The sequence below is a fragment of the Macaca nemestrina genome, chromosome 1, assembly GCF_043159975.1.
Source record: "Macaca nemestrina isolate mMacNem1 chromosome 1, mMacNem.hap1, whole genome shotgun sequence".
Lineage (NCBI taxonomy): Eukaryota > Metazoa > Chordata > Mammalia > Primates > Cercopithecidae > Macaca > Macaca nemestrina.
Genome location: NC_092125.1, coordinates 104,003,434 through 104,016,483, shown reverse-complemented (window position 1 = coordinate 104,016,483; position 13,050 = coordinate 104,003,434). Strand labels below are relative to the sequence as shown.

General features: G+C 44.9%; 1 protein-coding gene across 8 annotated transcripts in view; it reads left to right on the top strand.

Annotated features, from left to right (window-relative positions):
• LOC105498018 (death associated protein 3) overlaps positions 1 to 13,050 on the top strand; it is a 55,480-nt gene that overhangs the window by 34,022 nt on the left and 8,408 nt on the right. For all 8 annotated transcript variants that reach the window (XM_071084075.1, XM_071084089.1, XM_071084049.1 and 5 more), the window contains 4 exons: positions 2,315 to 2,437; positions 6,723 to 6,824; positions 10,802 to 10,910; positions 11,371 to 11,463. In XM_071084075.1, coding sequence (XP_070940176.1) covers positions 2,315 to 2,437; positions 6,723 to 6,824; positions 10,802 to 10,910; positions 11,371 to 11,463 — 427 coding nt within the window. The remainder of the gene's footprint in view (positions 1 to 2,314; positions 2,438 to 6,722; positions 6,825 to 10,801; positions 10,911 to 11,370; positions 11,464 to 13,050) is intronic.

Below are 13,050 nucleotides of genomic sequence, written 5' to 3'. Positions count from 1 at the left end.
AGCAGAAGTATAGAGGCATAAAAGTGACTTGTTTTAGCATGGTCATATGGTTATAAATGAAATTACAAAGGTAGGCTGAAGTCATCACAGTGGTCTAGATTGTTATGCTAAGGAATTTGAGACTTATTTTGACATCATTCTGGAACCTTCTAAGCTTTTTAAAATTTTTTTATTGTCGGGGTCTCACTGCTGCCCTGGCTGATGTGGAACTCCTGCCCTCAAACAGTCTTTCCACTTTAGCTCCCAAGTAGCTGGGACTACAGGAGTGGACCACCACACCTGGCTCCATCCAAGCTTTTAGATTAGTCAAAGGTTAAGCCTATTTTTGGGAAGATGAAGGACTATGAAAGAGGAAAAAATCAAAGATTTAGAGATAAAGATACAAGTTAAAATGTTATGTGTTGGCCGGGAGTGGTGGCTTACGCCCATAATCCCAGCACTTTGGAAGGCTAAGGTGGGCAGATCACCTGAGGTCAGGAGTTCCAGACCAGCGTGACTAACATGGTGAAACCCAGTCTCCACTAAAAATACAAAAATTAGCCAGGCGTGGTGGCGGGTGCCTGTAATCCCAGCTAGTGAGGCAGGAGAACCACTTGAACCTGGGGGCAGAGGTTGTAATGAGCGGAGATCATGCCATTGCACCCCCGCCTGGGCGACAAGAGTGAGACTCTCTCAAAAAAAAAAAAAACAAAAGTGATGTGTACAATACTCTCTCTCAACCTGTGCAGTGGGAATGTTAGACACAGAATTTATGTATGGAGTTTAGGATCATGTCATAAAATGGGTGTAAGTGTGAGGAGGGATGGTACAGAGATAACTTATATTTTCTGCACTCAAAAAACTGCTTGGTAGGCTGGGCATGGTGGCTCACGCCTGTAATCCCAGCACTTTGGGAGGCCGAGGCAGGAGGATCACTTGAGCGCAGGAGTTGGAGAGCAGCCTGGGCAACATAGCAAGACCCTGTCTTCAAAAAATTAAAAAAATTAAAAATTAGCTGGGCGTGGTGGCATGCGCCTGTAGTCCCAGCTACTTGGGAGCCTGAGATGCAAGCATGGCTTGGGCCTGGGTGTTTGAGACTACAGTGTGCCGTGATTGTGCCACTGTACTCCAGCCTGGGTGACAGAGCAAGACCCTGTCTTTAAAAAAAGAGGGTGAGAAGCTGCTTGGTGAGACTATAAAATACAGACAGCTTTCATATGATAACCTATTTATTAAGCAACTCCCTTATTACACTATCCATTATATTTCTGTTCTCTTGCTTCTCCTGGCTGCATTCCCTAATCTTTTCCTCATAACACATCTTTTCACTTTCTACATAAGGCTTGTTATCCTTAAGCTCAGTTTTGGAGTTTTTCACTTACCATTTTGTTAGATTTGTCTCCTGAAATCCCCCCTCTTCCCCTCTCTGTTGGTTCAGAGGTTTCAGTGTACAGTTCACTGAGTTACCTATAGAGCAGTTTGCTTTCACTTAGCTATGTATCTGACATACTCCCTTATTACATGTCTCTAATGAAAGATTCTTTATTCCAGGGCACAATTAGCAGGAAAATTGTTACAGGGCATGTAATTATAGCTGTCACATAGTGAGAAGCATTGCACTGATCCCCTGATAACTGAGGTGACTGACAGAGAATGAGAATTACACAGTTTTGGCAACCATTCATCACTGGGCAAGCACATTAAAAGAGCTTTCCTGCTTCAAGTTTGCTAATGGTTATGCTGTGTATGCTCCTGAATAATCTCTGACAGAATTGTTTGTTTCCATATAGGACAGATCCCTGATAAGGCAATACATAGACTGGAACAGATATAGAATATGAACAATGTCATTGGACTTAGTGAATTTTAAATAATAACAGGGATCTTTTTTACATAGAAGAAAAATGTATGTTAGTGACATCCCTGTTGCAGACATGGCTCACCTTCTCAGTGTTATAGCGAGCATAAAAAGTTTGTTTGGCCAGGTGTGGTGACTCAAGCCTGTAATCCCAGCATTTTGGGAGGCAGAGGCGGGCAGATCACCTGAGTTCAGGAGTTCAAGATCAGTCTGGCCAACATGGTGAAATCTCGTTTCTACTAAAAATACAAAAAATTAGCTGGGTGTGGTGGCACGTGCCTGTAATCCCAGTTACTCAGGAGACTGAGGCGGGAGAATCACTTGAACCCGGGAGGCGGAGGTTGTAGTGAGCCAGGATCACTACACTCCATTGCACTCCAGCTTGGGCAACAAGAGCGAAACTCTGTCTCAAAAAAAAAAAAAAAAAAAAAAAAAAAGTTTGATAACCCCATGACACTGAAATGATTTCTCTTACAGTTGGACCCTGGGCGTTTTTTACACATGGGGACCCAGGCAAGCCAAAGCATTGCTGCTCACCTAGATAACCAGGTTCCAGTTGAGAGTCCCAGAGCTATTTCCCGCACCATTGAGAATGACCCGGTAAGTTACTAATGTGTATATGGGGTTTCTCAGGGCTTATGATTTGTGTTCCTATCCTCATTTTGCATAGGAAAACTGAAACTGCAAGAAGCTTAGTAGATTTGCATTTACTCAGATACTGCACCTGAGATAGCACTCTGGAACCCAGATTCTCCCTGTCCCTGTCTGATACTGTGGTAACATACACTGGCCAGCTCCATCCATATCTGTTCCCATGTAATCCCGACTAGTGAATTCACCTAGTTTCATGGATTTTGCTGAGCATAGAGTTGTCGAATACTCAATACTTACTAAGTTTAATTTCTTACAGGGTAAGTTTACCAATTATTATTGCTTATATTATGTGTTGGGTGACAGACCTTTTCTTAAAGGACTATGTAGTGAATATTTTAGGCCGATGGACTGGGATGATCTGTCACAAGTACTCAACTCTGCCATAAACAAATGGGTGTAAACATGTACCAGTAAAACTCTGTTTACAAAGCAGGTGTCCAGCCATAACTTAACAACCTCTGGTATGGAGAATACTAAAGAAATTAAACTACTTGCCCACAATTTTCTACCAGGGTAGTTTCAGAACCCAGTTTTTCTAATAACCAATCTGGTGCTATTTTGCAGTTTTGTAAGTGGATTTCCTAGGGTCTGGAGAGGGAACTAACTTGATTTGTTATGAGAAGAGCAGCATTTAAAATGAATTTTGTCTGCAGAAGCCAGGATTCCAGCAGTATCTAGTGTTGCATTTTCTAGTCCAGTTCCCCATTAGACTGGATATTGATTTCTTTTTGTTGCTACCTCTCATAAATGAAATTAATTTGTGGTCTGTGCTGTAATGTGAAGAACCAGTAGTTTCCTTCCCTGCCCCTACCCTCTGAGTCTTCCCATCTTAATACAGTCTGTGTGGAAGGAAAAAAAGAATCACCCATTACTCAAAACATGATCTCAGCAGGGTGTGTTTTAAATATATCTCTAGCCTTTGGCCATGCGGGGTGGCTCATGACTATCATCCTAGCACTTTGGGAGGCCGAGGCAGGAGGATCACTTGAGGTCAGTTCTAGACCAGCCTGGCCAACATGGTGAAAGCCTGTCTCTACTAAAAATACTAAAATTAGCTGGCTGTGGTGGCGGGCACCTGTAATCCCAGCTACTTAGGAGGCTGAGGCAGGAGAATCGCTTGAACTGAGGAGACAGAAGTTGCAGTGAGCCAAGATTGCGCCACTGCACTCCAGCCTGGGCAGGAGAGCAAGACTCTGTCTTAAAAAGTATATATATATGGCTGGGTGAGGTGGCTTATGCCTGTAATCCCAATATATATATACCTTTCACCTATTTTGACAAACACAAAATGAAGTAGAATAAATGAATCAAGCCACTGAAGTGTCTTTCAGCTTTCTCTGTAATTGTAGTCCTTTTATCTGCCAGTTCCTCTGGGGTTTCTATGGAAACAGCAGCATGCAGATGATCTTGTCACATGACTGGGGCATCTCTATACACAGCACAGAAGAATCCAGATGGCAAGAATTGTCTTTGCTACCCCTACATCTACGGTTTACTTTGATGAGCAATTGGCTTCATTATTTGGGCCACCACTTTTATATACATACTGGGTTTGGGGACAGCAATCAGCATTCTTGGCTAAGATAAATGAGGATGGGCACAGTAGCTTATGCCTGCAATCCCTGCACTTTGGGAGGCCTAGGCGGGAGGATCACTTGAGCTTAGGAGTTCTAGACTAGCCTAGGCAACATGGCAAGACCCTAACTCTAAACAATTTTTTTTTTTTTTTTTGAGACAGAGTTTTACTCTTCTTGCCCAGGCTGGAGTGCAATGGCGCGGTCTCGTCTCACTGCAGCCTCCACCTCCCGGGTTTAAGTGATTTTCCTGTCTCAGCCTCCCAAGTAACTGATTACAGGCACCCATCACCACGCCTGGCTAAGTTTTGTATTTTTAGTACAGATTGGGTTTCACCATGTTGGCCAGGCTGGTCTTAAACTCCTGACCTCAGGCAATCCACCCACCTCAGCTTCCTAAAGTGCTGGGATTACAGACGTGAGGCACTGCACCCAACCAAAAAAAATTTTTTTTTTCTTTTTCTTTTTTTTCTTTTTTTTAGACGGAGCCTTGCTCTGTCGCCCAGGCTGGAGTACGGTGGCATGATCATAGCTCACTGCATCCTCTACCTCCTGGGTTCAAGCAGTTCTGTGCCTCAGCCTCCCGAGTAGCTGGGATTACAGGCACCTGCCACCATGCCTGGCTAATTATTTGTATTTTTTGTAGAGACGGGCTTTCACCCTCTTGGCCAGGCTGGTCTTGAACTCCTGATCTCATGATCCACCGACCTTGGCCTCCCATAGTGCTGGGATGACAGGCATGAGCCACCGCACTCGGCCAAAAGTTTTTCAATTAGCAGTGCATAGTGGCATGCGCCTGTAGTCCCAGCTACTGGAGAGGTTTAGGTACAAGGATCACTTGAGCCGAAGAGGTCAAGGCTACAGTCAGCTGAGATCAGGCCACTGCACTCCAGTCTGGGCAACAGGCTTTCTCAAAACAATGGGAGATATCTTTTCCAGCTTTAAGAGATGAGTGGTCCAGGGCACAGTGGCTCATGCCTGTAATCCCAACACTGAGAGGCTAAAGCGGGAGGATCACTGGAGTTCAGGAGTTCAAGACCAACCTGGGCAACATAGCAAGACCTCATCTCTACCAAAAAAGTCAAGAAGTTAGCCAGGTGTAGTGGTGCACACCTGTGGTCCCAGCTACTCGTGAGGCTGAGGCAGGAGGATCTCTTGAGCCTGGGAATTGGAGGTCTCAGTGAGCCGTGATTGCACCACCACACTCCATCCTGGTAAACCGAGCAAGATCTTGTCTCAAAAAAAAAAAGAAAAAACAAGACATAAAGGCCGGGTGCAGTGGCTCACACCTGTAATCCCAGCACTTCGGGAAGCCAAGGCAGGCAGATCACTTGAAGACCAGCCTGTCCAACATGGAGAAACCCTGTCTCTACTAAAAATACAAAATTAGCCAGGTGTGATGGCACATGCCTGTGATCCTAGCTACTTGGGAGGCTGAGGCAGTAGAATTGCTTGAACCTGGGAGGCGGAGGTTGTGGTGAGCCACGATCGCACCATTGCACTTTAGCCTGGGCAACAAGGGTGAAACTGCATCTCAAAAAAAAAAAAAAAAAAAAAAGAATACATAAAGACATGAGTGAATAGCAGGCCTTATCCAATTTTCAAAGTCTTGGTCACAGATAAGAAGACAAGGCTGGGCTAGGCACTGTATCTCACGCCTGTAATCCCAGCACTTTGGGAGGTCAAGGTGAGTGGATCATGAGGTCAAGAGATTGAGACCATTCTGGTCAACATGGTGAAACCCCATCTCTCCTAAAAATACAAAAATTAGCTGGGCGTGGTGGCGCGTGCCTGTAGTCCCAGCTGCTCGGGAGGCTGAGGCAGGAGAATCGGTTGAACCTGGGAGGCGGAGGTTGCAGTGAGCCGAGATCACACCATTGCACTCCAGCCTGGGTGACAGAGCAAGACTCCATCTCAAAAAAAAAAAAAAAAAGAAGACAAGACTGGGCAAGGTGGCTCACCCTGTAATCGCAGCATTTTGGGAGGCTGAGGCAGGCAGATCACCTGAGGTCAGGAGTTTAAGACCAGCCTGGCCAACGTGGTGACCCCGTCTCTACTAAAAATATAAAAATTAGCCGGGTGTGGTGGCACATGTCTGTAATGCCAGCTACTGGGAGGCTGAGGCAGGAGAATTGCGTGTACCTGGGAGGCGGAGGTTGCAGTGAGCTAAGATTGCGCCTTTGCACTCCTGCCTGGGTGACAAAGGTAAAACTCCATCTTAAAAAAAAAATTTTAAGCTGGGCGCGGTGGCTCATGCCTGTAATCCCAGCACTTTGGGAGGCCCAGGCGGGTGGATCACGAGGTCAGGAGATCGAGACCATCCTGGCTAACACGGTGAAACCTAGTCTCTACTAAAAATATAAACAATTAGCCGGGCGTGGTGGCGGGCGGCTGTAGTTCCAGCTACTTGGGAGGCTGAGGCAGGAGAATTGCTTGAACCTGGGAGGCAGAGCTTGCAGTGAGCTGAGATCCAGCCACTGCACTCCAGCCTGGGCGACAGAGCGAGACTCCCTCTCAAAAAAAAAAAAAAAAAAGTATATATATATATATATATATACACACACACACACACACACACACATACACAGATAAGAAGACAAAAAGAAAGTCTTGGTCACTTTGTCACCATTATACCTGTTTGCACTCTTATTTCCTAGGCCAAGCATGGGGATCAGCACGAGGGTCAGCACTACAACATCTCCCCCCAGGATTTGAAGACTGTATTTCCCCATGGCCTTCCTCCTCGCTTTGTGATGCAGGTGCTCAAGACAGGGAATGGTACTGGGGGGAGCCCAGAATACAAGCTGCTGCTAGCAAAGGGGTTGGGCTAAATGAGAAGAAAATTATAAAAGATGAAATTTAATCTGAAAAACAGAAATTCAACTGTTGATTACCTTTTGTGACTAGTATAATTACTTTAAGCTCATGTTTAAACAGTATTGATGTTTTCCTCCTTGTATAGCCCAAGAAGATTCCAGTAATTTCAGCATCAAATAATTGTTTTAAATGAACTTAAAATTTGCCTTGGCAAAATATCATGAAAATAGTTAATATGCTGCACAAAAGCAAAATCATAATATACTCCTGAGCTAAATAGAAGCGATATTTTGATTAGATGTGTTGGTTTTTATTCTCCCATGTATTTTGTGAAAATGTTATCAAGCTTGCCTGTGCAGGTGAGTTTTAGCGTGCGAGCCAGAGGATCTTATTTCTTTAGTGTGGTTTATTTCAGGAAATTAGATGAATAATAAGGGCATAACAGGTCGGGCGCTATGGCTCATGCCTGTAATCCCAGCTGCACTTTGGGAGGCCAAGGTGGAGGGATCACTTGAGCCCAGGAGTTCGAGACCAGTCTGGGCAACATAGGGAGACCTGTCTCTACAAAAATTAAAAATATAGCCGGGCGAGGTGGCGGACGCCTGTAGTCCCAGCTACTCGGGAGGCTGAGGCAGGAGATTGGCGTGAACCCGGGAGGCGGAGCTTGCAGTGAGCTGAGATCCGGCCACTGCACTCCAGCCTGGGTGACAGCGCGAGACTCCGTCTCAAAAAAAAAAAAAATAAAAAATAAAATAGAAAAATAAAAAAATTAAAAATTAAAAATTAGCCGGACATGGTGCACACCTGTAGTCACAGCTCCTCGGGTGGCTGAGGTTGGAGGATCACTTGAGCTCAGGAGGTGATCAGTAAGCTGTGATTGCACCACTGTACCCCAGCCTGGGTAACAGAGCGAGACCTTATCTCAAGCAAAGTAAGGTATAACAGGCCAGGCAAGGTAGTTTATGCCTGTAGTCTCAGCACTTTGGGAGGTGAAGGTGGGACGATCGTTTGAGTGCAGGAGTTTAAGACCAGCTGGGCAATATAATGAGACTGTATCTTTAGAAAGAAAAACACGGGCAACCTGCTGGGGTCCCCTTCCACACTGTGGAAGCTTTGTTCTTTTCCTCTTCACAATAAATTCTTGCTGTTGCTCACTCAAAAAAAAAAAACATTTAGTCGTGTGTGGTAGCTCCTTGAGGTAGCTCCTTAGGAGGCTGAGGCAGGAGGATGGCTTGAGCCCCGGAGTTCAGGCTGCAGTGAGCTACGATAGTGCCACAGCACTCCAACTTGGGCAACAGAGTGAGACCCTGTCTCCAAAAAACAATTTTAATTAAAAAAAATTTTTGTTGTTGTTAAGATTGGAAATGGGACACAACCAGAAGAAAGCATCTGCAGTGGCACTTTAAACTGTTCAAGACATTCAAGTACAATATTGATTTAGCTTCAGGGTTGTGAGGTACTGTCTTTAATTAACTATTTGAAGTTGTTTTCAGACTGGGTTAACCAACAATGCTCTGGAAGAACTTAAGCATTCTTTTCATAATTTTCATTTACGTGAAGGCCCACTTCCTCACCATTATTGTGGATATTAGCATTGTCATACTGCCTAATATGACATTTTTTTTTTTTAATACTGCTTCTTTTGGAGCAGACCTAACTGACGGACAGTGTGCCTAGAGTAGCTGACTTTTATTTTTTTATTATTATTTTAATTACAGAGCCTGGTTGTCTCACTCTGACAACCAGGCTGGAGTACAGTGGCGTGACCATAGCGTACTCTACATCTCTGACCTCCTGGGCTCAAGTGATCCTCCTGTCTTGGTATCTCAAAGTGCTGGGATTACAGGTGTGAGCGACAGCTCCCAGCCCTGATGTGCCTTTTTTTTTTTTTTTTTTTTTTTAAACAGAGTTTCACTTTTGTCACCCAGGCTGGAATGCAGTGATGTGATCTCAGCTCACTGCAACCTCCGCCTCCTGAGTTCAAGTGATTCTCCTACCTCAGCCTCCCAAGGAGCTGGGATTACAGGTGCTCGCCACCACGCCTGGCTAATTTTTATATTTTTAGTAGAGATGGAGATTTGCCATATTGGCCAGGCTGCTCTCCAACTACTAACCTCAGGTGATCCACTTGCCTTGGCCTCCCAAAGTGCTGGGATTACAGGCGTGAGCCACCACGCCCAGCCGACATTTGTTTTAATACCTGTATCGTGTTTTTTTGAACATTGAACCTTCCATTAAGTTTGGAATCGCCTGTCAAATCCTACACCAATTCAATTGTTTTGTTAGGATTTCTTTTAAAAATATCAACACTGGCTGGGTACAGTGGCTCACGCCTGTAATCCCAGCACTTTGGGAAGTCGAGGTGAGCAGATTACTTAAGGCCAGGAGTTCAAGACAAGCCTGGCCAAACATGGTGAAACTCCGTCTCTACTAAAAATACAAAAATTAGCTGGGCATGGTGGTGCACGCCTGTAGTCACAGCTACTTGTGAGACTGAAGCAGGAAAAACGCTTGACCCCGGGAGGCAGAGCTTGCAGTGAGCTGAGATCGTGTCACTGCACTCCAGTCTGTGCGACAGAGCAAGACTCTGTCTCAAAAAAATAAAAAAATTAACACTATTTTAGTTATACTTACAAATAGTATTTGTTAGATATTTATTCTTATTAGTAGACATATTTTAATATTTTCTTTGCAAATCAGTTTCACACACATTAGTGCTTCCCAAATTTCCTGCCAAAGTATTCTGGTAGCAAAAGGGGAATGCACACATAAACTCTGAAAGGTTAGTATGCTGGGGGTGTGAGGTATGGATGGCCTTAGAGTTGTGGGGGCAGCTGGTCACACCTGCTCCTGAGCTGCCATGTATTTAGTTCTAGAGAAAAAAGTAAATGGTTAAAGTAATAAAAATAAATTTTAGGCCAGGCACGGTGGCTCATGCCTATAATCCCAGCACCTTGGGAGACCTAGGTGGGTGGATCATGAGGTCAGGAGTTCGAGACCAGCCTGACCAACATGGTGAAACCCTGTCTCTACTAAAATTACAAAAATCAGCCTGGCGTGGTTGCGGCACCTGTAATCCCAGCTACTGAGGAGGCTGAGGCGGGAGAATTGTTTGAACCCAGGAGGCGGAGGTTGCAGTGAGCCAAGATCACGCCACCGCACTCCAGCCTGGGTGACAGAGCGAGACTCCGTCTCAAAAAAAAAATTAACTAAAAATAAATTTTAGGCCGGGCGCACTGGCTCACGCCTGTAATCCCTGCACTTAGGGAGGCCGAGGCGGGGGGATCACCTGAGGTCGGGAGTTTGAGACCAGCCTGACCAATATTGAGAAACTCCATCTGTACTAAAAATACAAAATAGCCAGGCGTGGTGGTGCATGCCTGTAATCCCAGCTACTCGGGAGGCTGAGGTGGGAGAATCACTTGAACCGGGAGGCAGAGGTTGTGGTGAGCCGAGATCGTGCCATTGCATTCCAGCCTGAGCAACAAGAGTGAAACTCCGTCTCAAAAAAAAAAAAAAAGTTAATGTTTATTGAATTATTAACTTGTGTCAGAAATTTTAAGCATTTTTCTATATGCTTTCCATATTTACAGTGGCCCTAAGTGGTATACATAATTTTGTCATGAGACATATCAATTATTTGTAGATTTTAGTTGCGATAGAATATATGCTTCAGTAACAGGAATAATCAAAAGCTGACTATCACGTTACTTAGTGCGGAATAATGTATTTCAGTTTTTAGCTAAGTTATATGGATAGATTTTCAAACTCAGTACCAACCCAGCTTCTCCTAACCAAATACATTAAGAGGCATGCAATTTGATGGTCTTGGTTGCCACTTTTGGCAGAGTATGTATACCAAGAACTGGCTAGAAATTCCACACCCCACCCACTCCTTCCTTCTTTCCTATTTTATCAGGTGAAGACACTCAGTGAAGCTTGCCTGATGGTAAGGAAACCAGCCCTAGAACTTCTGCATTACCTGAAAAACACCAATTTTGCTTATCCGGCTGTACGATATCTTCTGTGTATCCTTTCCTGCCTGCTTGGACCCTCATAAACCAATGCTTTCTCCCCTCAAATAAGGGAAAAGAAGAAATGAAAAAAAGTACTATGGAGGCCAGGCACTGTGGCTCACACCTGTAATCCCAGGAGGTTGGGAAGCCGAAGCAGGCGTATCACCTGAAGTCAGGAGTTCAAGACCTGCCTGGCCAACATAGCGAAACCCCACATTTACTAAAAATGCAAAAAATTAGCCGGGTGTGGTAGCATGCACCTGTAATCCCAGCTACTTGGGAAGCTGAGGCAGGAGAATCGCTTGAACCCGGGAAGTGGAGGTTGCTGTGAGCTGATATCAAGCCACTTCACTCCAGCCTGGGAGACAGAGTGAGACCCTGTCTGAAAAAAAAAAACAAAACAAAGCGTAACTACTGTTCACAGTACAAATGATCCTTCTAGTCATGTTTTCTTTGACAACATATACTTTAGATGGAGAGAAGGGAACAGGAAAAACCCTCAGTCTCTGCCATGTTATTCATTTCTGTGCAAAACAGGACTGGCTGATACTACATATTCCAGATGGTGAGAACTTCTCGTTGTTTCTTCTGTCTGTTAGGTTTATTATCCTGTTACTGTATTTTCTTTTTTCTTTTCTTTTTTTTTTTTTTTTTTGAGATGGAGTTTCGCTCTTGTTGGCTAGTCTGGAGTGCAGTGGTGCAATCTCAGGTCACTGCAACTTCTGCCTCCCAGGCTCAAGAGATTCTCCTGCCTCAGCCTCCCAAGTAGCTGGGATTACAGGTGCCCTCCACACCACCACGCCCAGCTAGTTTTTGTAGTTTTATAGAGACAGGGTTTCACCATGTTGGCCGGGCTGGTCTTGAACTCCTGACCTCAGGTGATCCACCTGCCTCAGCCTCCCAAAGTGCTGGGATTACAGGCGTGAGCCACTGCGCCCGGCCTCAGCTTTAACTTTCCTAGCTAAAGGAAAAGGCTTTGCCAGTCACAATGGCTGACACCCATAATCACAGCACTTTGGGAGGCTGAGGTCGGAATATTGCTCAGAGCCCAGGAGGAGGCTGCAGTGAGCTGTGATCACACCACTACACTCTAGCGTGGGCAACAAAGCAAGACCCTGTCTCAAAAAAAAAAAAAAAAAAAAGCCTTTGCTCCAGAGCAGTCTGAGCTCATCCATCATGATTTCTTCGTGATATTATTGCCAAGCAGGTTACAAAGTGAAGTCAATGTGACAAAAGGAAATTGGAGTAAAAGCTTCCTGAAGCCTTTGATGCTAAGCAGTCCTTCTTTTGATATTTAATACCCATGAGCATAAACTCCTGCCTTAGAGGTCGCCATGGAGTTTTTTGTTGTTTTGTTTTTGTTTTTGTTTTTGTTTTTGTTTTGCCATCAGTTAACAATCCTGAGTACCCAGAGAGCCTTTTACTATTTATCAGCATTCTAGAGTCGTCAGTGTGGATTGTCAAAACTTGCATTTATCTCTTTTGTGTTCAATGTTGTGTGCATCCACATTTTCTTTTTTAAACAACCCTGCTTGCATAGTAACATCCACATTTTCTAACTTACCTTTCAAACCTGCCGGTAAGCAGAAGTGGCATTTAATTCACTTGGTATGATTTATATATTGATTCTAATGATAATGTTTAGTCTAAGCTGGACCTGACAAGGCCAGGCATAGTGGTGCACCAGACTTTGAGAGGCTGAGGCAGGAGGATCGCCTGAGCCTGGGAGTTCAAGGTTACAGTGAGCTGTGATCACATCCTGCCTTCTAGCCTGGGTGACAGAGCAAGAGGCTGTCTCAAAAAACAAAGAAAAGAGCCGGGCGCGGTGGCTCAAGCCTGTAATCCCAGCACTTTGGGAGGCCGAGACGGGTGGATCACAAGGTCAGGAGATCGAGACCATCCTGGCTAACACGGTGAAACCCCGTCTCTACTAAAAAATACAAAAAACTAGCCAGGCGAGGTGGCGGGCGCCTGTAGTCCCAGCTACTCGGGAGGCTGAGGCAGGAGAATGGCGTGGACCCGGGAGGCGGAGCTTGCAGTGAGCTGAGATCCGGCCACTGCACTCCAGCCTGGGCAATAGAGCGAGACTCCGTCTCAAAAAAAAAAAAAAACAAAGAAAAGAAATATATATGAGAAACTAAAGTCATTTCCC